Source organism: Haliotis cracherodii, unplaced genomic scaffold (assembly GCF_022045235.1).
Source record: "Haliotis cracherodii isolate W230 unplaced genomic scaffold, xgHalCrac1.p SCAF_10, whole genome shotgun sequence".
Taxonomy (NCBI): Eukaryota; Metazoa; Mollusca; class Gastropoda; order Lepetellida; family Haliotidae; genus Haliotis; species Haliotis cracherodii.
Genome location: NW_027266265.1, coordinates 19,812,051 through 19,837,973, shown reverse-complemented (window position 1 = coordinate 19,837,973; position 25,923 = coordinate 19,812,051). Strand labels below are relative to the sequence as shown.

Sequence of the window (25,923 nt, the reverse complement as noted above, 5' to 3'; positions counted from 1 at the left end):
CTAATGTTTATTTTTGACTGGTCACAACTATTTTACATAAATATTAAAAAATGTTAAAAAACCTGCAAACCCACTGTTTTCCTACTGAATCACCAGGTCAGGTGATGAAAGGGTGTTCAATCTTACATGTCATGATTTCAGTTGTGTGCTTGGTGCACATGCTCTTTCTTTTGCCTGCTGTCACTGAATTCGTTCTATAACACGACTACAACATTGTTTCACTGAAGGTATCCTAATGGGTTTTTTATGCTTTCTAGTATTTCATTCATTTAGAAAGTCCATGTTTATTTTTTTGATTGTTCAAACTAGTATTTAACCAAAACAAACAGTTGTGTACAATCAACCTGGAAATGGCCTCCATACATAAATGTATTCCTTGATGAGTAAATTACTGGAATATAGTATATGACTACCATTGGACTACCAATGTGTACATAATACTCTATCTGACTATAAAAGTGTTGGTAATCCATTATATTACTTTTATATAAGATTGCATTCAATTTTGTTTACGTTAATTTCGGCAAAATCGTGTATGAACTGATTGGCAAATCACATCAACTCACCATGAACATGCCTTGAAACATTAGAGATACAGTCATGGGTCTTCCTATCACTGTGCTGAAATTTCTTTTCAGTTATGATATTGGCCAAACAACGAAAAAACAAGCACATAGACTCCTATTGCCGCCATGACCATAACACAGAAAGCAGTGTGCCAAGCTCCTCACAGTGATATCCTGTTCGCAGAGGTCTCTATACTTCCCAGAATGTAATGAAGGTGTCATGCGCTGGGAAGGAGCTTGGCAGTGCCCATGTCAACTGCACACTATATTGGATTGAATTAATTTTAAGAATTGTAGCATTTCACTGTCTAGATCATGTGCTCGAGAAACAGAATATTTAACGATTTTAATTTTTTTGGGGAAAACAGAAATAAAAATGAAACATGCAGAGAACTAAGACTTTTTTTTTTAGCCATAGTTAAAACTCGGGCTTTTCCCTCGCTCATAGTTTGACATTTTCAACCCAAACCTTGGAGATGTGTAATAACTGTTACTTAGATACAAGTAAACAGTGGAGACAGTCATCTACTGGAAGTATACAGCTGCCTGTCCAGTGAGTAACAAGGAGCAGCAAGGAATGACAGATTATCTGTACTGACTGTCCCCCAGACATACAACATAAACTCAAGCCTGACAGGGGCACTGTACTGCAGGTACTCTACTTGTGCCCAGTCAGGGGACCACTGTGTCCCCCAGACATACAACATAAACTCAAGCCTGACAGGGGCACTGTACTGCAGGTACTCTACTTGTGCCCAGTCAGGGGACCACTGTGTCCCCCAGACATACAACATAAACTCAAGCCTGACAGGGGCACTGTACTGCAGGTACTCTACTTGTGCCCAGTCAGGAGACCACTGTGTCCCCCAGACATACAACATAAACTCAAGCCGGACAGGGGCACTGTACTGCAGGTACTCTACTTGTGCCCAGTCAGGAGACCACTGTGTCCCCCAGACATACAACATAAACTCAAGCCTGACAGGGGCACTGTACTGCAGGTGCTCTACTTGTGCCCAGTCAGGGGACCACTGTGTCCCCCAGACATACAACATAAACTCAAGCCTGACAGGGGCACTGTACTGCAGGTACTCTACTTGTGCCCAGTCAGGAGACCACTGTGTCCCCCAGACATACAACATAAACTCAAGCCTGACAGGGGCACTGTACTGCAGGTACTCTACTTGTGCCCAGTCAGGAGACCACTGCGTCCCCCAGACATACAACATAAACTCAAGCCTGACAGGGGCACTGTACTGCAGGTACTCTACTTGTGCCCAGTCAGGAGACCACTGTGTCCCCCAGACATACAACATAAACTCAAGCCTGACAGGGGCACTGTACTGCAAGTACTCTACTTGTGCCCAGTCAGGAGACCACTGTGTCCCCCAGACATACAACATAAACTCAAGCCGGACAGGGGCACTGTACTGCAGGTACTCTACTTGTGCCCAGTCAGGAGACCACTGTGTCCCCCAGACATACAACATAAACTCAAGCCGGACAGGGGCACTGTACTGCAGGTACTCTACTTGTGCCCAGTCAGGAGACCACTGTGTCCCCCAGACATACAACATAAACTCAAGCCGGACAGGGGCACTGTACTGCAAGTACTCTACTTGTGCCCAGTCAGGAGACCACTGTGTCCCCCAGACATACAACATAAACTCAAGCCTGACAGGGGCACTGTACTGCAGGTACTCTACTTGTGCCCAGTCAGGAGACCACTGTGTCCCCCAGACATACAACATAAACTCAAGCCGGACAGGGGCACTGTACTGCAAGTACTCTACTTGTGCCCAGTCAGGAGACCACTGTGTCCCCCAGACATACAACATAAACTCAAGCCGGACAGGGGCACTGTACTGCAGGTACTCTACTTGTGCCCAGTCAGGAGACCACTGCGTCCCCCAGACATACAACATAAACTCAAGCCGGACAGGGGCACTGTACTGCAGGTACTCTACTTGTGCCCAGTCAGGAGACCACTGCGTCCCCCAGACATACAACATAAACTCAAGCCGGACAGGGGCACTGTACTGCAGGTACTCTACTTGTGCCCAGTCAGGAGACACTGTGTCCCCCAGACATACAACATAAACTCAAGCCGGACAGGGGCACTGTACTGCAGGTACTCTACTTGTGCCCAGTCAGGAGACCACTGTGTCCCCCAGACATACAACATAAACTCAAGCCGGACAGGGGCACTGTACTGCAGGTACTCTACTTGTGCCCAGTCAGGAGACACTGTGTCCCCCAGACATACAACATAAACTCAAGCCGGACAGGGGCACTGTACTGCAGGTACTCTACTTGTGCCCAGTCAGGAGACCACTGTGTTCCCCAGACATACAACATAAACTCAAGCCGGACAGGGGCACTGTACTGCAGGTACTCTACTTGTGCCCAGTCAGGAGACACTGTGTCCCCCAGACATACAACATAAACTCAAGCCTGACAGGGGCACTGTACTGCAGGTACTCTACTTGTGCCCAGTCAGGAGACCACTGTGTCCCCCAGACATACAACATAAACTCAAGCCGGACAGGGGCACTGTACTGCAAGTACTCTACTTGTGCCCAGTCAGGAGACCACTGTGTCCCCCAGACATACAACATAAACTCAAGCCGGACAGGGGCACTGTACTGCAAGTACTCTACTTGTGCCCAGTCAGGAGACCACTGTGTCCCCCAGACATACAACATAAACTCAAGCCGGACAGGGGCACTGTACTGCAAGTACTCTACTTGTGCCCAGTCAGGAGACCACTGTGTCCCCCAGACATACAACATAAACTCAAGCCGGACAGGGGCACTGTACTGCAGGTACTCTACTTGTGCCCAGTCAGGGGACCACTGTGTCCCCCAGACATACAACATAAACTCAAGCCGGACAGGGGCACTGTACTGCAGGTACTCTACTTGTGCCCAGTCAGGAGACCACTGTGTCCCCCAGACATACAACATAAACTCAAGCCGGACAGGGGCACTGTACTGCAGGTACTCTACTTGTGCCCAGTCAGGGGACCACTGTGTCCCCCAGACATACAACATAAACTCAAGCCGGACAGGGGCACTGTACTGCAAGTACTCTACTTGTGCCCAGTCAGGAGACCACTGTGTCCCCCAGACATACAACATAAACTCAAGCCGGACAGGGGCACTGTACTGCAGGTACTCTACTTGTGCCCAGTCAGGAGACCACTGTGTCCCCCAGACATACAACATAAACTCAAGCCGGACAGGGGCACTGTACTGCAGGTACTCTACTTGTGCCCAGTCAGGAGACCACTGTGTCCCCCAGACATACAACATAAACTCAAGCCCAACAGGGGCACTGTACTGCAGGTGCTCTACTTGTGCCCAGTCAGGGGACCACTGTGTCCCCCAGACATACAACATAAACTCAAGCCGGACAGGGGCACTGTACTGCAGGTACTCTACTTGTGCCCAGTCAGGAGACCACTGTGTCCCCCAGACATACAACATAAACTCAAGCCGGACAGGGGCACTGTACTGCAAGTACTCTACTTGTGCCCAGTCAGGAGACCACTGTGTCCCCCAGACATACAACATAAACTCAAGCCCAACAGGGGCACTGTACTGCAGGTACTCTACTAGTCCCAAGTCAGGAGACCACTGTGTCCCCCAGACATACATTCTTGTAAAGGGAAAGAACATGCTTTGATTGACATTCATTGTACCAAGAAGATAACAGTCAGACAAGTAGTGAAGAAAGCCTTAAAGAAAAGTTGATTTTTCTTTAGTGAGATTTATAACTTATTAAATAAAATGAATTTCTTAATCTCCATTTCAACATGGCTACAATGTAAACATCCTTGTCAGGAGAGATCACCTCAAAGTCCTGGTACTGTTCCTCAGTGAGGACCTTCTTGGCCACCACCAGAGTCCTCAGTCCTTCCCTTGCCATGTTCCCACACTGAAACAGTACACTCAAGAACTACAGGGCATATCTAACAGCATGTCAGTGTCAGTGATAGCCTACAGCCTGTCAGTGTCAGTGATAGCCTACAGCCTGTCAGTGACAGCCTACTGTAAACAGGGAATTTTTTGCGACCGTTTTATTATTGCGAGTTTTGCGAACAAGACTCAATCGCAAAAATTAAAAACGCAAAAATAAGTATAAATAATATATATAATTACATACTTTATTCATTGCAACCTGTCATCAAATGTTGAAATCATCAACCAGAACCACAAGTTACTCAATAAGTTAAAAACACAAATGAATGCAGAATGGTCACACAATACATCACAAATGACAGTGTAAACAGACCAGTCAGTGTCACTGTTACCTCACAGTAATCCTGCCTTCTTCCAGCCTCGCTTGATTGCGTCAATGTCCTTTGCAATTTTGTCCACAATTTTGTTTGCATTCAAACTCACAGTCATGACACTGAGTTGAGTCAATTATCGTATTTGATAATTGGTCGCAATCCCTTCCGGTCAACTTTCCGGCTAACTTAGATTAACTAGCTTCGGAGAGAAGCTGTCTATTGTTTGGTAATGGAGAGGTCATCTCAACACGGCAACTCGCAAAAATATCTCGTCGCAGTATTGTTTTTGGTGTGGTATTCGCAATATTTTAACGGCGCAGAAATAAAGCTGTTTACAGTATATCCTACAGTCTGTCAGTGTCAGCCTATATCCTACAGCCTGTCAGTGTCGGCCTATATCCTACAGCCTGTCAGTGTCAGCCTATATCCTACAGCCTGTCAGTGTCAGCCTATATCCTACAGCCTGTCAGTGTCAGCCTATAACCAGCAGCCTGTCAGTGTCAGCCTATAACCAGCAGCCTGTCAGTGTCAGCCTATAACCAGCAGCCTGTCAGTGTCAGCCTATATCCTACAGTCTGTCAGTGTCAGCCTATATCCTACAGCCTGTCAGTGTCAGCCTATATCCTACAGCCTGTCAGTGTCGGCCTATATCCTACAGCCTGTCAGTGTCAGCCTATATCCTACAGCCTGTCAGTGTCAGCCTATAACCAGCAGCCTGTCAGTGTCAGCCTATAACCAGCAGCCTGTCAGTGTCAGCCTATATCCTACAGTCTGTCAGTGTCAGCCTATATCCTACAGCCTGTCAGTGTCAGCCTATATCCTACAGCCTGTCAGTGTCGGCCTATATCCTACAGCCTGTCAGTGTCAGCCTATATCCTACAGCCTGTCAGTGTCAGCCTATAACCAGCAGCCTGTCAGTGTCGGCCTATATCCTACAGCCTGTCAGTGTCGGCCTATATCCTACAGCCTGTCAGTGTCGGTGATAGCCTACACCCTGTCAGTGTCAGCCTATAACCAGCAGCCTGTCAGTGTCGGCCTATATCCTACAGCCTGTCAGTGTCGGCCTATATCCTACAGCCTGTCAGTGTCGGCCTATATCCTACACCCTGTCAGTGTCAGTGTCAGCCTATATCCTACATCCTGTCACAGTCGGCCTATATCCTACAGCCTGTCAGTGTCGGCCTATATCCTACAGACTGTCAGCCTATATCCTACAGATTGTCAGCCTATATCCTAAGTGTGTCAGTGATATCCTACAGCCTGTCAGTGTCAGCCTATATCCTACAGCCTGTCAGTGTCAGCCTATATCCTACAGACTGTCAGTGTCGGTGATAGCCTACAGCCTGTCAGTGTCAGCCTATATCCTACAGCCTGTCAGTGTCAGCCTATATCCTACAGCCTGTCAGTGTCGGCCTATATCCTACAGCCTGTCAGTGTCGGCATAAATCCTACAGCCTGTCAGTGTCAGCTTATATCCTACAGCCTGTCCGTGTCGGCATAAATCCTACAGCCTGTCAGTGTCAGCCTATATCCTACAGCCTGTCAGTGTCAGCCTATATCCTACAGATTGTCAGTGACAGCCTACATTCTTCGTTCTCGCATGTCCAAGCAAAGCAGCTCTGTGCAGCCAATTGCTGTTCTCGTGCCGACTCCTGTCAGTGTCAGCTGACTCAGGTTCCATCTATCTTCTGTCAGTGTCAGCTGACTCAGGTTCCATCTATCTTCTGTCAGTGTCAGCTGACTCAGGTTCCATCTATCTTCTGTCAGTGTCAGCTGACTCAGGTTCTATCTATCTTCTGTCAGTGTCAGCTGACTCAGGTTCCATCTATCTTCTGTCAGTGTCAGCTGACTCAGGTTCCATCTATCTTCTGTCAGTGTCAGCTGACTCAGGTTCCATCTATCTTCTGTCAATGTCAGCTGACTCAGGTTCCATCTATCTTCTGTCAGTGTCAGCTGACTCAGGTTCCATCTATCTTCTGTCAGTGGCAGCTGACTCAGGTTCCATCTATCTTCTGTCAATGTCAGCTGACTCAGGTTCCATCTATCTTCTGTCAGTGTCAGCTGACTCAGGTTCCATCTATCTTCTGTCAGTGTCAGCTGACTCAGGTTCCATCTATCTTCTGTCAATGTCAGCTGACTCAGGTTCCATCTATCTTCTGTCAGTGTCAGCTGACTCAGGTTCCATCTATCTTCTGTCAGTGTCAGCTGACTCAGGTTCCATCTATCTTCTGTCAGTGTCAGCTGACTCAGGTTCCATCTATCTTCTGTCAGTGTCAGCTGACTCAGGTTCCATCTATCTTCTGTCAGTGTCAGCTGACTCAGGTTCCATCTATCTTCTGTCAGTGTCAGCTGACTCAGGTTCCATCTATCTTCTGTCAGTGTCAGCTGACTCAGGTTCTATCTATCTTCTGTCAGTGTCAGCTGACTCAGGTTCCATCTATCTTCTGTCAGTGTCAGCTGACTCAGGTTCCATCTATCTTCTGTCAGTGTCAGCTGACTCAGGTTCCATCTATCTTCTGTCAATGTCAGCTGACTCAGGTTCCATCTATCTTCTGTCAGTGTCAGCTGACTCAGGTTCCATCTATCTTCTGTCAGTGGCAGCTGACTCAGGTTCCATCTATCTTCTGTCAATGTCAGCTGACTCAGGTTCCATCTATCTTCTGTCAGTGGCAGCTGACTCAGGTTCCATCTATCTTCTGTCAGTGTCAGCTGACTCAGGTTCCATCTATCTTCTGTCAATGTCAGCTGACTCAGGTTCCATCTATCTTCTGTCAGTGTCAGCTGACTCAGGTTCCATCTATCTTCTGTCAGTGTCAGCTGACTCAGGTTCCATCTATCTTCTGTCAGTGTCAGCTGACTCAGGTTCCATCTATCTTCTGTCAGTGTCAGCTGACTCAGGTTCCATCTATCTTCTGTCAGTGTCAGCTGACTCAGGTTCCATCTATCTTCTGTCAATGTCAGCTGACTCAGGTTCCATCTATCTTCTGTCAGTGTCAGCTGACTCAGGTTCCATCTATCTTCTGTCAGTGTCAGCTGACTCAGGTTCCATCTATCTTCTGTCAGTGGCATGTAGAAGTTGGTATGATGAACAAGGGAGATAGTTCTATGAATATAGAACTGCTTTATTCATAGAACTGCTTTATTAAAATGAATGCAACGTTTTGGTGTAGACCCTTACAATGTTGTTAAGCAAGTGATTTGATTATCTCATCACTTGCTTGCATCAATTGTGTCAGTATCTAAACTGAAACATGGCATTCATTGTTGTAAAGAAGTTTGGTATCCATAGAACACAAACAAAACACGGTTTCTAAAGAGGCTAAATTTAATTTGTTACTGGAACATGCTTTGTGAAGTTTAGAGACAAAGTGGATAATGTGCTATAACGGGGTATGTGATGAGACATTGGCATGTGCATGGGGGGCCTACCTCCTCTTCCAGCCAGTCATTGTACTGGACGATGTTCTGCATCACCACATCAGCACCCTTCAGGTAGAAGATTATCTCCCCTGACTGCTCTTCCTGAAACAGTGAATTGTGAGTGCACAGCACCTGTATAACAACCATAACTCCATCATTGGCGGGAGCTATTTTACAAAATATTTCAAGTCAATCTATCCCCAATATGACAGAAGCAGCATGAATCACAGGCAAACAGTCAAATCATCAAAGATACAGTGCTAGCTTTCAAACAAAAAGGGAACCAATTCTGAGTTTACAACAGATCACACTCTCTCCTAATTGGTGTCAAAATAATGTCATGTGGTGTACTTCAATACTTGTGTAATCAACCTTTTAACAAAAGCATCCAAATCAAGTGGATATACATGGTGTGCTCCTCAATTCATTTGATTCATTTCTTATATATCGATAAACACAAAACGTCTCCACACAGAATCATAAATATGAAACTTTTGAGGATTCATTTCCTGTAATTGAAGTATAGTTTCTGGTTAGCATATATAATTAGATAGTTTGATGTATGGGATCGCCCACCCTGACAATGATGCCCATCCTCTTGGTCTCGGAGGTAAAGGGGAAGATCTGTAGGATGGAGTATGTGATGATGGAATCCTGGGGCGTGCGGAGTTGCATGGTGCTCAGGTCCCGCTTCACCAGCGTCAGCTTCACGCTCTCCGTCCACGACACCAATGCCACCTGCACATGTGTCAAACACACTCTATACAAACATGGACCTCCACATGTGTCAAACACACTCTATACTAACATGGACCTCCACGTGTGTCAAACACACTCTATACTAACATGGACCTCCACATGTGTCAAACACACTCTATACTAACATGGACCTCCACGTGTGTCAAACACACTCTATACAAACATGGACCTGCACATGTGTCAAACACACTCTATACTAATATGGACCTCCACATGAGTGTCAAACACACTCTATACTAACATGGACCTCCACATGTGTCAAACACACTCTATACAAACATGGACCTCCACATGTATCAAACACACTCTATACAAACATGAACCTGCAGACGAGTCAAACACACTCTATACAAACATGGACCTCCACATGTATCAAACACACTCTATACAAACATGAACCTGCAGACGAGTCAAACACACTCTATACAAACATGGACCTCCACATGTGTCAAACACACTCTATACTAACATGGACCTCCATATGTGTCAATCACACTCTATACAAACATGGACCTCTACATGTGTCAAACACACTCTATACAAACATGGACATCCACATGTGTCAAACACACTCTATACAAACATGGACCTGCACATGTGGCAAACACACTCTATACTAACATGGACCTCCACATGTGTCAAACACACTCTATACAAACATGGACCTGCACACGTGTCAAACACACTCTATACAAACATGGACCTCCACACGTGTCAAACACGCTGTACACAAACATGGACCTCCACATGTGTCAAACACATTCTATACAAACATGGACCTGCACACTGTATATAAATATGGAATTGCACATGTGAATATATTTCATATTCTATTTGGTCAGTTCTAAAGGACCCTTGTGAATCTAAGTTGCCATCAGTTTATTTACAATGTTACAGAAAGTTGAAGCTACTATGATGACACAAGAATGCTGAATGAGTGGGTGAGTTGTGCTTTACTGCACATTGTTTCAACTCTATTGTCAGCTTAATGTGGGAGGAAAGTCCATAGTGAAGCAGGCTGTAGACAGTTACTAATTTTGTTAAACCAAGCAGTAACATTAACACAAATCTGGAAATTGACCGGATCAGCAGCATCCTGGCACGACCCTCAACAGTGAACTGCTTTGTCTTAGATGACCAGGAGGTCAACCTGCCCCCAAAGGTACCTGATTAGGCCATCATCCCCTATGGTAGTCTCACCTCATCGGGACTGGAGGCTTGGTACGTGACAGTCTGGCGGATCTGCTGGTCGGCCTCTGTGTCGCTGGCTGCGTCACCGTTCTCCTCATACACCGGAGTCACGTTGTGACAGAGTGCCACAGCTTTCACTGCCTCGAACACCCTAGTAACCACTGTCCTACGAACTGGACCTGATGTACGAGTAGGTGTTGCCTGGATAAGCTGCCCAGATGGCGGCTGGGAGAAAGCAGTCCTCAAATGAGCCATTACCTGCAAGGGGAGATAACATGGATACCTATAAAATATGGATGCCACAAAACTTTAATTATTCATGCTCCTTGCATAGGCCAATGTGATATGATGTATTCTGAAGTCTCTAGGTACTGTTCCCAGCTGGAGGATGAAGGTGCTGGGATTTTATCAGATAAAACTAATGTTTCATATTGTCTGCCACAAAAATGACATTGTTGCAATGTGTTCTTTAGAAAACAATATGTTGGTTCATTGTATTATTAAAAAAATAACTGGTTAAGCGGGGTTTACCAGCACCCCTCTCCCTCTCCCCTTCCGAATATCAAATGGTAGGTCCCTTACCATATGTTTACGGCCCCAACAGTAGCTAGGGAGGTGTTTGCCTGACATGTAAAAACTGAAGCAGGCACCTGCCCATAGTTTGCTGAATGTCCCCAAACTTACCCGCCAGAAATAGGTGTCATGAACCATTCTGACTTTACATCAGGCGACAGTTGACTTCCCATATGTAGATTGCAGTATAAGTTTGGAAAAAACTTAGGCCTCCAGCTACTTTATTGACAAAGTTAAGTGAGAACTTCCAGTTTAATAACATCACATCACATGTCCAATGCAGTACAGCACTAAAACAGAAAGGACTAAACCTCCAGTCATAAGCACTTTCAGCTTAATAAAAAGATCTACGCCTCTAGCCACCTCAGTAGAAGAGTTAAAGACACTTCCAGTTTACTGACCTTGACCATCAATCTCAGCCATGAATTGTGAACATTACTAACTGAATGATTGACTTTCAAAGCGACCTTGACATTTTACACAATCATGACATATGATAGGAGTTGAGTTCATCTTAACTGATTGGAAATCCCTCAATTAATCTGTAATTTCATGAAATTAGAATCATATTTCATAATCTTACCTTCACCTTATAATGGAGGTCACCTAAAAGATGATGTGATCAAGATGTCACCTTAAGAGATCTGATTAAGGTTCTTTAAATTCTGATCATTAATACTCAAGTTTTCTTGTACCTTCAAGCTCATCCAAACACATGTAAGAATATTATGTTTGGCAAACTTGGAAGACACAAATATGAAGTTTCCTTATCCTTAATGCTTTCTGACTGAAGCAATGTACAAGTCAGTTCATGCGCTGAATGACCTTCAAAGTTACCTTGACATTTGACACAGCCATGACATGACAGGTATTGAGTTAATTATTGAAATTCAAGTGAGTGGTAATTGTTTACATTTTTCATGAACTAATAAGAAACTTGGAAAATGAAATGATGAAATTTGAACCATGTTTAATACTTTCAAGTGACCTTGACCTTACTCATAGAAAACAAATTGTGGCAGCAGGGGAGGACTTCAACTTCAAGCAAGCTCATTAAACAGAAGATTTAACAGAAGGTTAAGAATTAACAGGATACAGGCTAATGAAACATTACTGCATAACAACATAAGGAATGTGTGAAACTTGTGTATCCTTCAAGTTTATAACTATACAGCACTGTCTCACCTCGTCCATCGTCTCAGCATTGAATGACACAGTGCCCAGGTGCAGCCTCTTGAAAATCTGGAATCAATGACAGTTGTGGTGATGTCAGGGTGGTTAGTCTTGAATTAGTGACATCTTTTCACCACCCTCTGCCATCAACATCCCACAAATTCCCTACCATCTACACCCCATTCCTTACCTACCATCTACACCCCACCCAAACCAACCATCAACACACCACCCTTACACCCTTACCATCTACACCCCGTCCAACCCAACCATCTACACCTCGTCCAACCCAACCATCTACACCCCACCCCAACCCAACAATCTACACATCACCCCTACCATCTACAACCCACCCCTACCCAACCATCTACACACCACCCTTATCATCTACACATCACCCCTACCCAACCATCTACATCCCATCCCAACCATCTACACCCCACCCCACCATCTACATCCCATCCCAACCCAACAATCTACACACCACCCCAACCCTACCATCTACACACCACCCCACCCCAACCCAACAATCTACATCCCACCCCTGACCAACCATCTACACCCCACCCCAACCCAACAATCTACATCCCATCCCAACCCAACTATCTACACACCACCCATCACAACCATCTACACCCCACCACACCCCAACAATCTACATCCCATCCCAACCCAACAATCTACACACCTTCTTTGATAGGCATTTAGAAGTTGGAGTACTAAGTAAGGATAAGAATTTACACTCTTAATTGTAATAAAGAAGTTGTTCATCCATAAATTCTTATCCTTACTTAATCTACACACCACCCAACACAACCATCTACACCCCACCCCACCCCACCCCAACCATCTACATCCCACCCCAACCCAACAATCTACACACCACCCATCACAACCATCTACACCCCACCCCACTCCAACCATCTACATCCCACCCCAAACCCAACAATCTACACACCACCCATCACAACCATCTACACCCCACCCCACCCCAACCATCTACACACCACCCAACACAACCATCTACACCCCACCCCACTCCAACAATCTACATCCCACCCCAACCCAACAATCTACACACCACCCAACACAACCATCTACACACCACCCAACACAACCATCTACACCCCACCCCACCCCAACCATCTACATCCCACCCCAACCCAACAATCTACACACTACCCAACACAACCATCTACACACCACCCAACACAACCATCTACACCCCACACCACCCCACCCCACCCCAACCATCTACATCCCACCCCAACCCAACAATCTACACACCACCCAACACAACCATCTACACACCACCCAACACAACCATCTACACCCCACACCACCCCACCCCACCCCAACCATCTACATCCCACCCCAACCCAACAATCTACACACCACCCATCACAACCATCTACACACCACCCAACACAACCATCTACACCCCACACCACCCCACCCCACCCCACCCCACCCCAACCATCTACATCCCACCCCAACCCAACCATCTACACACCACCCAACAATCTACACACCACCCAACACAACCATCTACACACCACCCAACACAACCATCTACACCCCACCCCACTCCAACAATCTACATCCCACCCCAACCCAACCATCTACACACCACCCAACAATCTACACACCACCCAACACAACCATCTACACACCACCCATCACAACCATCTACACCCCACCCCACCCCAACAATCTACATCCCATCCCAACCCAACCATCTACACCCCACTCCAACAATCTACATCCCACCCCAACCCAACCATCTACACACCACCCAACAATCTACACACCACCCAACACAACCATCTACACACCACCCATCACAACCATCTACACCCCACCCCACCCCAACAATCTACATCCCATCCCAACCCAACAATCTACACACCACCCAACAATCTACACACCACCCATCACAACCATCTACACCCCACCCCAACCATCTACATCCCATCCCAACCCAACAATCTACACACCACCCATCACAACCATCTACACCCCACACCACCCCTACCATCTACATCCCACCCCAACCATCTACACCCCTACCCTACCATCTACACCCCACCCCAACCATCTACACCCCTACCGTACCATCTACACCCCACCCCAACCCAACCAGCTACACCCCTACCCAACAATCTACCCCCATACTCATCCAATCTACGCCCCACCCCTACCCAACCATGTACACCCCTACCCTACCATCTACACCCTACCCCTACCCCTACCCAAGCATCCCCCATCTAATCCCCACTCCTTCCCCTATCATCAACACCCAAATACCTACATTACAGCTTTGGATTTGATGATATGGGTTGAAGTGACTGTAACGCTGTACCCTATGGTCCTACCATTTCATTCTGTGTGAGTGTTCCAGTCTTATCAGACAGCAGGTATGTGATCCTCCCCAGCTCCTCTGGAATAGTCGAGCTGCGCACTACAGTGCCAGGGATGGCCTTGTCTCTCTGGATCATCCATGAGTATACCGCCTTACCCATGTCCAGGTTCACTCTCAGACTGGGGGAGACAGGGAGCAGCCTTTACAGTCAACCTTACACACAACAGGTGGAGTAACTTGTGTCTTTTTTTAACTGTTGTGTTTACCCCACTTGTGACTGTAACTGTCTGATGAATAACCCTGGGCTTTGAATGCAAATAACTGATACATTATCTTGAGTTGTGTCAGTATTTATGACTGACTGATGTATTTACCTGACTGTTGTCTGTAACTGACTGATGTATTTGCCTGACTGTTATCTGTAACTGACTGATGTATGTACCTGACTGTTGTCTGTAACTGACTGATGTATTTACCTGACTGTTGTCTGTTACTGACTGATGTATTTGCCTGACTGTTATCTGTAACTGACTGATGTATTTACCTGACTGTTGTCTGTAACTGACTGATGTATTTACCTGACTGTTGTCTGTAACTGACTGATGTATTTACCTGACTGTTATCTGTAACTGACTGATGTATTTACCTGACTGTTATCTGTAACTGACTGTTGTCTGTAACTGACTGATGTATTTGCCTGACTGTTATCTGTAACTGACTGATGTATTTACCTGACTGTTATCTGTAACTGACTGTTGTCTGTAACTGACTGATGTATTTACCTGACTGTTGTCTGTAACTGACTGATGTATTTACCTGACTGTTGTCTGTAACTGACTGATGTATTTACCTGACTGTTGTCTGTAACTGACTGATGTATTTACCTGACTGTTGTCTGTAACTGACTGATGTATTTACCTGACTGTTGTCTGTAACTGACTGATGTATTTACCTGACTGTTATCTGTAACTGACTGTTGTCTGTAACTGACTGATGTATTTACCGGACTGTTGTCTGTAACTGACTGATGTATTTACCTGACTGTCTGTAACTGACTGATGTATTTACCTGACTGTTGTCTGTTACTGACTGATGTATTTGCCTGATTGTTGTCTGTTACTGACTGATGTATTTGCCTGACTGTTGTCTGTAACTGACTGATGTATTTACCTGACTGTTGTCTGTAACTGACTGATGTATTTACCTGACTGTTATCTGTAACTGACTGATGTATTTACCTGACTGTTGTCTGTAACTGACTGATGTATTTACCTGACTGTTGTCTGTAACTGACTGATGTATTTACCTGACTGTTGTCTGTAACTGACTGATGTATTTACCTGACTGTTGTCTGTAACTGACTGATGTATTTGCCTGACTGTTGTCTGTAACTGACTGATGTATTTACCTGACTGTTGTCTGTAACTGACTGATGTATTTACCTGACTGTTGTCTGTAACTGACTGATGTATTTACCTGACTGTTGTCTGTAACTGACTGATGTATTTACCTGACTGTTGTCTGTTACTGACTGATGTATTTACCTGACTGTTGTCTGTTACTGACTGATGTATTTGCCTGACTGTTGTCTGTAACTGACTGATGTATTTGCCTGACTGTTGTCTGTTACTGACTGATGTATTTGCCTGACTGTTGTCTGTAACTGACTGATGTATTTACCTGACTGTTATCTGTAACTGACTGTTGTCTGTAACTGACTGATGTATTTACCTGACTGTTATCTGTAACTGACTGATGTATTTACCTGACTGTTGTCTGTAACTGACTGATGTATTTACCTGACTGTTGTCTGTTACTGACTGATGTATTTGCCTGACTGTTGTCTGTAACTGACTGATGTATTTACCTGACTGTTGTCTGTAACTGACTGATGTATTTACCTGACTGTTGTCTGTTACTGACTGATGTATTTACCTGACTGTTGTCTGTAACTGACTGATGTATTTACCTGACTGTTGTCTGTAACTGACTGATGTATTTACCTGACTGTTATCTGTAACTGACTGTTGTCTGTAACTGACTGATGTATTTGCCTGACTGTTGTCTGTAACTGACTGATGTATTTACCTGACTGTTATCTGTAACTGACTGATGTATTTACCTGACTGTTGTCTGTAACTGACTGATGTATTTGCCTGACTGTTATCTGTAACTGACTGTTGTCTGTAACTGACTGATGTATTTACCTGACTGTTATCTGTAACTGACTGATGTATTTACCTGACTGTTGTCTGTAACTGACTGATGTATTTACCTGACTGTTGTCTGTTACTGACTGATGTATTTGCCTGACTGTTGTCTGTAACTGACTGATGTATTTACCTGACTGTTGTCTGTAACTGACTGATGTATTTACCTGACTGTTGTCTGTTACTGACTGATGTATTTACCTGACTGTTGTCTGTAACTGACTGATGTATTTACCTGACTGTTGTCTGTAACTGACTGATGTATTTACCTGACTGTTATCTGTAACTGACTGATGTATTTGCCTGACTGTTGTCTGTAACTGACTGATGTATTTACCTGACTGTTATCTGTAACTGACTGATGTATTTACCTGACTGATGTATTTACCTGATTGGGATGATGTAAGAGAATAGGCAGATAAACCGAAACAGGTAGCGATACCATGGACCTCCAAATCCCTGCAACATGGAGACATCATCACATCATCACAATGTCACAGTGATGTCTAGCATCAATCAACACAACAACAAACTGAAATTCTGAATCTGACACATGTGTTCTAAACCAGAATAATAAATGTTCTTCTCTAATTACCCTACTATTTTACGACAATTATTGAAATGAATACAATTGGCACATAGTTCCACTCTATGCGCAATGATTATATCAATCACTGTACATTACCTTCAGTATCATCATGACTATAGACAGGATGATGACAGCAAAAAACAGCATCTTGGTCAGGGTGTTGATCTCCAGGTCCAGCAGCCCTACCTGGTGACAAACAGGGTACAGTTGAGTTAAAGACAGGGTACAGTTGAGTTAAAGACAGGGTACAGGTGGGTTAAAGACAGGGTACAGGTGGGTTACAGACAGGGTACAGGTGGGTTAAAAAACAGGGCACAAGTGGGTTACAGACAGGGTACAGGTGGGTTAAAAAACAGGGCACAAGTGGGTTACAGACAGGGTACAGGTGGGTTAAAGACAGGGTACAGGTGGGTGAAAGACAGGGTACAGGTGGGTTAAAGACAGGGTACAGTTGAGTTAAAGACGGTACAGGTGGGTTAAAGACAGGGTACAGGTGGGTTACAGACAGGGTACAGGTAGGTTAAAAAACAGGACACAAGTGGGTTACAGACAGGGTACAGGTGGGTTAAAGACAGGGTACAGGTGGGTTACAGACAGGGTACAGGTGGGTTACAGACAGGGTACAGGTGGGTTAAAGACAGGGTACAGGTGAGGTACACACAGGGTACAGATGGGGTATACACAGGGTACAGATGGGGTACACACAGGGTACAGATGGGGTATACACAGGGTACAGATGGGGTATACACAGGGTACAGATGGGGTATACACAGGGTACAGATGGGGTATACACAGGGTACACACGGGGTACAGATGGGGTACACACAGGGTACAGATGGGGTATACACAGGGTACAGATGGGGTATACACAGGGTACAGATGGGGTATACACAGGGTACAGATGGGGTATACACAGGGTACAGGTGAGGTACACACAGGGTACAGATGGGGTACACACAGGGTACAGATGGGGTACAAACAGGGTACAGATGGGGTACAAACAGGGTACAGATGAGGTACACACAGGGTACAGATGGGGTACACAGGGTACAGATGGGGTATACACAGGGTACAGATGGGGTATACACAGGGTACAGATGGGGTACACACAGGGTACAGGTGAGGTACACACAGGGTACAGATGGGGTACACACAGGGTACAGGTGAGGTACACACAGGGTACAGATGGGGTACACACAGGGTACAGATGGGGTACACACAGGGTACAGATGGGGTACACACAGGGTACAGATGGGGTATACACAGGGTACAGATGGGGTACACACAGGGTACAGATGGGGTACAAACAGGGTACAGATGAGGTACACACAGGGTACAGATGGGGTACACACAGGGTACAGGTGAGGTACACACAGGGTACAGATGGGGTACACACAGGGTACAGATGGGGTACACACAGGGTACAGATGGGGTACAAACAGGGTACAGATGAGGTACACACAGGGTACAGATGGGGTACACAGGGTACAGATGGGGTATACACAGGGTACAGATGGGGTATACACAGGGTACAGATGGGGTACACACAGGGTACAGATGGGGTACACACAGGGTACAGATGGGGTGCACACAGGGTACAGATGGGGTACACACACACAGGGTACACACAGGGTACATCAGGAGTTATTACATTTGAGTCTCACCTTGCTGCTTGGCTGTGAGGTGTTCATGACACTCCTGGTCTCTGCCCCAGTGTATATTACCACTCCGAGTGCCGTTCCTGATGCCACCACTGTGTCTGCCCACAATGTATTCTCCAGGCCCAGCGGGTCCTCACAGGCCGTCCCATCAGTCTGAGGACACAAATGCTCTACATGTATATGCCAAATAGCATTTTGCAAATACCAGAGGATAAAAAAAGAATATATGCTTGAGTGATATCTCTTTGAGTTCCTGTATTGGTATTAAAGCAATGGCAGTTGTACCTATACCTTACATTGGCATGACACACTTTCTTTCACACTTCATTAAATACCATATCATCAAATCTAATTTCTTTGGTAGGAAATCAAACCAGTAGAAATTAACTCACTCTTGTAAATGTTCCCACAAAATTGTGAATCTGTTTCTGTGGTTTCTCTGCATGGACCTGGGCACAGATGTCTAGTATGTCCTGGAACAGAAAACCTCCATGCTGTCATGAGAGTGATGAGAGGAGGTAAACATGGGAAGATACAGTGTTCATCATCCAGATGGTCACACGTAAATCCTACTGGATTCTGTATAGTCATCAAGTTGTTATTAATGTGGGCTGTATATGATTAGTGATCAAGCTTACCCCTCAGGATGTACAAGATCAGTCAATTATAAACATCTATACACCCCTATTCTGACTGCAGGCACCAATATTCAGCCATTATCACAGCTCCCTCCAAATAATTAAGTCTGGGAAAGGCAAAACAGAGGTTGATATTATGAGCAACATTCAATGCCATCAGAGCACAGACACATGTAACCAATGCTCTGTTATTCAGGTTCTATCTTTTCCCTCACATCAACTTAAACTTAACAAACACCCTGAAACTCTTACCTCAACTTACCCTACCAGGCCCTGTACCGACACTGTTGGATGGCAGCCTCTGTAAATATGTTTGATGGCAGCCTCTGTAGTACCACGTTTGATGGCAGCCTCTGTACCTACCACGTTTGATGGCAGCCTCTGTACCTACGTTTGATGGATGCCTCTGTACCTACCACGTTTGATGGCAGCCTCTGTACCTACCACGTTTGATGGCAGCCTCTGTACCTACGTTTGATGGATGCCTCTGTACCTACCATGTTTGATGGATGCCTCTGTACCTACCATGTTTGATGGCAGCCTCTGTACCTACCACGTTTGATGGCAGCCTCTGTACCTACCACGTTTGATGGCAGCCTCTGTACCTACCATGTTTGATGGCAGCCTCTGTACCTACCACGTTTGATGGCAGCCTCTGTGTGGTCTGTACGGCAAGCCGCAACTTCCAGTCAGTCTCCCCGTCCAGCTGGTCCGTCCTGGTGAAACACGCTCCATCCTTCTCCGTAGTCCGCAGAAACACCAAGTCTGCCGGCACACGCTGGTCCTGTTCACAAATATGGCAAGTGTGCAGTGGTTTTGACAAACTGCCCAAAAATCACGGTCTTGAAACTCAAACTCGAAGACTCATTCATGAAAGGAAACAATTGCTAACAATTATTAAGATAAATTTTTCTATACTCAATCTCATATCTGTGAAAATTGAAGGGACAGGTTTTGTTCCATAATGACCATTGTTTGTGAGTGATCGTTGGTTGTTACAGCTCATTTATCATCCAAAACTGGCTCCCACAGGAGATATCGCTTGGGTGAGATCAAGCAATATCTACGCTGTAGATATCCCTGCAATGAAATTGCATCACAATGCTTTGCAGACCATTGTGACGTCATTGGTTACCATGACGTCACAATCAAATGACATCACTAATGGCTCTGCTATTGAAGCTGTTAGCAGTACTTTTTACACCTAAGACACTGCTAATTACTGTCTACAAACTGAAAAAGTTGGAAGAATGATGTTGGATGATAAATAAAATCTCACCCTCGTGTCTTTTGATATCAAATATATCAACACTCATTGATAAAGGTGGAAAAAATCCTCGGCAAGCCTCGGAGTTTTCCCACTTATATCAACTCGACGTGTTGATATATTTGATATCAAAAGACACTCTGGTGAGATTCTCTATATATCACTACATCAGATTTCCTTATACAACAGAATTGTCCACAGGAGTTCCCTCCCTTGCAAGGATGTCTCATCACCACAATACAGAACTGACTACATCCTTCAAGGACTTAACGGGTTCGTCTGTGTCCTCATGAACTTCTGTCTGGCAGTAACTGCTAACCCCAGATACATGCACTGTTAGATGCAAGAAGAAAACAATCCCAAGTTTCCTATCCCTCATAGTTAAGTGTATCATTTGAATGAATTGAGAATAACAAACAACAACCTCAGTCAGCTTGCTTCAGCTTTTAAAGAACCTAAAACATTAAACATTTACAATTACCTCACATTTTTGTGACAATGGTCCATCCTAATTGTGAAATAAACCTGGCGTTCATTAACCACCAGTGTATCTAGACTGGACGCAGTCTCTACCCTGCCAGTCATTCACAGCTTTGTCCACATCTAGTTACCTTCTCTACGATAATGAGATCCCCGACGCGGATGTCAGAGCTGGGTATGCGGACGATACCATCTCGACATAGTTTCTTGTAGATCTGGGAGTTGGCCTCCTTGTCTCGTCGATAGCGGCGCCAATCATCCAGAGCCTCACGACACATTGTTACAAATATCACAAAACCCTGGAAAAGTTAGAAAACCAATATAACCAGTATAAACTGTAGGTATTCTTAACATGTCATGAAGTTACTCAAAAGCTGCACCAATGCTATGTCCAACACAGTACACTGCCATCACTGTTGCCTGCTCTAACCTTGCCCACACAAACCAAGGGCTGACAGCATGAGCAACAATCCAAACCAATCGGGTACAATGACAACCAGTTATGTCAAACATTGTAAATCATTACAGTCAACTGTTAAGTCAATCATGGACAAGCTCTATCAATCTCAATGTTCATTTGCTTTTGTATACATTTGAAGCAAAGCACATCCTTGTAAGTCAACTGATTCCAATGGTCACTCACCAGTGGCCCCCAGTATGTGTAGAGGTAGCCAATTCTGATGGCTGGGATGAACTGTGCACATGCCATTATCAAGAAGTACAGGTTGAGGAAAAACTTAAACTGTTCAAACAAAACCTGAAAAAGAAGGAAACTGAGTTTAGTTTCTGGTAGGTTGGTGCAGCTTCTAAGTCTATCAAAGCAGGTTATCCAGTAATACTATTACCTGAAGACTGTAGCCAGTTATCCAGTAATACTATTACCTGAAGACTGTAGACAGTTATTCAGTAATACTATTACCTGAAGACTGTAGACAGTTATCCAGTAATACCATTACCTGAAGACTGTAGCCAGTTATCCAGTAATACCATTACCTGAAGACTGTAGCCAGTTATCCAGTACTACCATTACCTAAAGACTGTAGCCAGTTATCCAGTACTACCATTACCTGAAGACTGTAGCCAGTTATCCAGTAACACTATTACCTGAAGACTGTAGCCAGTTATCCAGTAATACCATTACCTAAAGACTGTAGCCAGTTATCCAGTTATACTATTACCTGAAGACGGTAGCCAGTTATCCAGTAATACCATTACCTGAAGACGGTAGCCAGTTATCCAGTAATATTATTACCTGAAGACGGTAGCCAGTTATCCAGTAATACCATTACCTGAAGACTGTAGCCAGTTATCCAGTAATACCATTACCTGAAGACTGTAGCCAGTTATCCAGTAATACCATTACCTGAAAACTGTAGACAGTTATCCAGTAATACTATTACCTGAAGACTGTAGACAGTTATCCAGTAATACTATTACCTGAAGACTGTAGCCAGCTATCCAGTAATACTATTACCTGAAGACTGTAGCCAGTTATCCAGTAATACTATTACCTGAAGACTGTAGCCAGTTATCCAGTAATACCATTACCTGAAGACTGTAGCCAGTTATCCAGTAATACTATTACCTGAAGACTGTAGCCAGTTATCCAGTAATACCATTACCTGAAGACTGTAGCCAGTTATCCAGTGATACTATTACCTGAAGACTGTAGCCAGTTATCCAGTGATACTATTACCTGAAGACTGTAGCCAGTTATCCAGTAATACTATTACCTGAAGACTGTAGTTAGTTATTGTCTTCAGGTAATAGTAGATGCATATGCATATGCATATGCAGATGATGAGACTCATTGTACAAGCTCAACTAATTGATTTGATCCGTTCAGCACATAGACATGTTAGTGATGAGGAACCTATTCTAAGTGTTTCATAAAGTTAGAACAAACTGTCCTTGACTTCTTGGTGAATATTGTGAACAAATCCAAGGGCAAGTGAAACTGTCTTCCACCTCCCTATTTCTGCCTACCTTTGGTATAAAAGTAATGATGCTGTATTTTTGATTTTTTACAACATTTCTTGGGTACTTTTCTTGTGGTCCTGTGGCAAGACCGATGTAGACATTTCGTGGCTTGTATTCTTTCTGCCGTCGACATCTACTGAATATTCTGCTCCAACAGCTGCAAGAGAGGGACAGAGTCATGAGATACTGCTGACTACAAAGGCAGACACGATCACACCATATCAATCCTATATGACCATGTTGTGTGTCAGCTCTTCCCTGATGGAGGTACAGACAAATAGTCGCGTCTCTTGTAACCTATTGGTGGAGAAATAGTCACGTCTCTTGTAACCTATTGGTGGAGAAATAGTCACTTCTCTTGTAACCTATTGGTGGTGAAATAGTCATGTGTCTTGTAACCTATTGGGGTACCAGGTGAAGGTCTGTTGCAGAAATAGTCTGTTTGAGAAATAGTCACGTCTCTTGTAACCTATTGGTGGAGAAATAGTCACGTGTCTTGTAACCTATTGGTGGAGAAATAGTCACGTCTCTTGTAACCTATAGGTGGAGAAATAGTCACGTGTCTTGTAACCTATTGGTGGAGAAATAGTCATGTCTCTTGTAACCTATTGGGCTTCCAGGGGAAGGTCTGGTGGAGAAATAGTCATGTCTCTTGTAGCCTATTGGGGTACCAGGTGAAGGTCTGGTGGAGAAATAGTCATGTCTCTTGTTACCTATTGGTGGAGAAATAGTCATGTCTCTTGTAACCTATTGGTGGAGAAATAGTCATGTCTCTTGTTACCTATTGGTGGAGAAATAGTCATGTCTCTTGTAACCTATTGGTGGAGAAATAGTCATGTCTCTTGTAACCTATTGGGGTACCAGGTAAAGGTCTGGTGGAGAAATAGTCATGTCTCTTGTAACCTATTGGTGGAGAAATAGTCATGTCTCTTGTTAGCTATTGGTGGAGAAATAGTCATGTCTCTTGTAACCTATTGGGGTACCAGGTGAAGGTCTGGTGGAGAAATAGTCATGTCTCTTGTAACCTATTGGTGGAGAAATAGTCATGTCTCTTGTAACCTATTGGTGGAGAAATAGTCATGTCTCTTGTAACCCTATTGGGGTACCAGGTGAAGGTCTGGTGGAGAAATAGTCATGTCTCTTGTAACCTATTGGTGGAGAAATAGTCATGTCTCTTGTAACCTATGGGGTACCAGGTGAAGGTCTGGTGGAGAAATAGTCATGTCTCTTGTTACCTATTGGTGGAGAAATAGTAATGTCTCTTGTAACCTATTGGGGTACCAGGTGAAGGTCTGGTGGAGAAATAGTCATGTCTCTTGTAACCTATTGGTGGAGAAATAGTCATGTCTCTTGTAACCTATGGGGTACCAGGTGAAGGTCTGGTGGAGAAATAGTCATGTCTCTTGTTACATATTGGTGGAGAAATAGTCATGTCTCTTGTTACCTATTGGTGGAGAAATAGTCATGTCTCTTGTTACCTATTGGTGGAGAAATAGTCATGTCTCTTGTAACCTATTGGTGGAGAAATAGTCATGTCTCTTGTAACCTATTGGGGTACCAGGTGAAGGTCTGGTGGAGAAATAGTCATGTCTCTTGTAACCTATTGGTGGAGAAATAGTCATGTCTCTTGTTACCTATTGGTGGAGAAATAGTCATGTCTCTTGTAACCTATTGGGGTACCAGGTGAAGGTCTGGTGGAGAAATAGTCATGTCTCTTGTAACCTATTGGTGGAGAAATAGTCACGTCTCTTGTAACCCTATTGGGGTACCAGGTGAAGGTCTGGTGGAGAAATAGTCATGTCTCTTGTAACCTATTGGTGGAGAAATAGTCATGTCTTTTGTAACCTATTGGTGGAGAAATAGTCATGTCTCTTGTAACCTATTGGGGTACCAGGTGAAGGTCTGGTGGAGAAATAGTCATGTCTCTTGTTACCTATTGGTGGAGAAATAGTCATGTCACTTGTTACCTATTGGTGGAGAAATAGTCATGTCTCTTGTTACCTATTGGGGTACCAGGTGAAGGTCTGGTGGAGAAATAGTCATGTCTCTTGTTACCTATTGGTGGAGAAATAGTCATGTCTCTTGTTACCTATTGGTGGAGAAATAGTCATGTCTCTTGTTACCTATTGAGGTACCAGGTGAAGGTCTGGTGGAGAAATAGTCATGTCTCTTGTAACCTATTGGTGGAGAAATAGTTACGTCTCTTGTAACCTATTGGGGTACCAGGTAAAGATGTCATGGAGAAATAGTTGTCTTCCATACTTTAGTAATGCAGTTCGTGATTTTCAGTGGTTCTGATTTGAGTCACATCTTCACACATACAGCAGGAACTTGCAACTGATTCTACACAGGAATCACACCAGACCGGCTCATCAGTGATGTCATACACTTAACCAGAGCATAGTATCTAGTTATTCCAATTTAAATTTTTCTCACCTTGCACACATATTTATCCAGCCCTCAGACAGAAAGTAGCCCAGTGAGCGTGTGCGATAGCTGCGGTATTTTCTTTCCTTCATCAACGAGTCATTCTCGTCAATGTGGAAGTCCTGTATATTTCCACTTCCAGCCATCAGAGGGATGTCATCCATACAGTCATCTTCATCAGAGGAGGAAAATCTGCAATGTACAACAATATCGTTAATAATATCAACTTGCCACTACATAAACTATGAGTTCTCGGGTTACCACTCATCTGTACATACTTCTGAATGGAAAGCCACATGTTGCCAACTATGTTCACCATAGCATAAGCAT

The 25,923-nt window shown here is 44.5% G+C and overlaps 1 protein-coding gene across 6 annotated transcripts in view; it reads right to left on the bottom strand.

The window, feature by feature from the left end:
• Positions 1 to 25,923, bottom strand: part of LOC139454177 (probable phospholipid-transporting ATPase IIB) — a 60,267-nt gene that overhangs the window by 10,573 nt on the left and 23,771 nt on the right. For all 6 annotated transcript variants that reach the window (XM_071235729.1, XM_071235731.1, XM_071235732.1 and 3 more), the window contains 15 exons: positions 25,603 to 25,785; positions 23,173 to 23,323; positions 21,830 to 21,943; positions 21,318 to 21,485; positions 20,077 to 20,223; positions 19,194 to 19,274; positions 18,805 to 18,954; positions 17,237 to 17,326; positions 16,940 to 17,010; positions 14,355 to 14,520; positions 11,992 to 12,048; positions 10,243 to 10,491; positions 8,860 to 9,021; positions 8,293 to 8,385; positions 4,422 to 4,505 (listed from right to left, as the gene is read on the bottom strand). In XM_071235729.1, the coding sequence (XP_071091830.1) occupies positions 4,422 to 4,505; positions 8,293 to 8,385; positions 8,860 to 9,021; positions 10,243 to 10,491; positions 11,992 to 12,048; positions 14,355 to 14,520; positions 16,940 to 17,010; positions 17,237 to 17,326; positions 18,805 to 18,954; positions 19,194 to 19,274; positions 20,077 to 20,223; positions 21,318 to 21,485; positions 21,830 to 21,943; positions 23,173 to 23,323; positions 25,603 to 25,785 (1,966 nt within the window). The remainder of the gene's footprint in view (positions 1 to 4,421; positions 4,506 to 8,292; positions 8,386 to 8,859; positions 9,022 to 10,242; positions 10,492 to 11,991; positions 12,049 to 14,354; positions 14,521 to 16,939; positions 17,011 to 17,236; positions 17,327 to 18,804; positions 18,955 to 19,193; positions 19,275 to 20,076; positions 20,224 to 21,317; positions 21,486 to 21,829; positions 21,944 to 23,172; positions 23,324 to 25,602; positions 25,786 to 25,923) is intronic.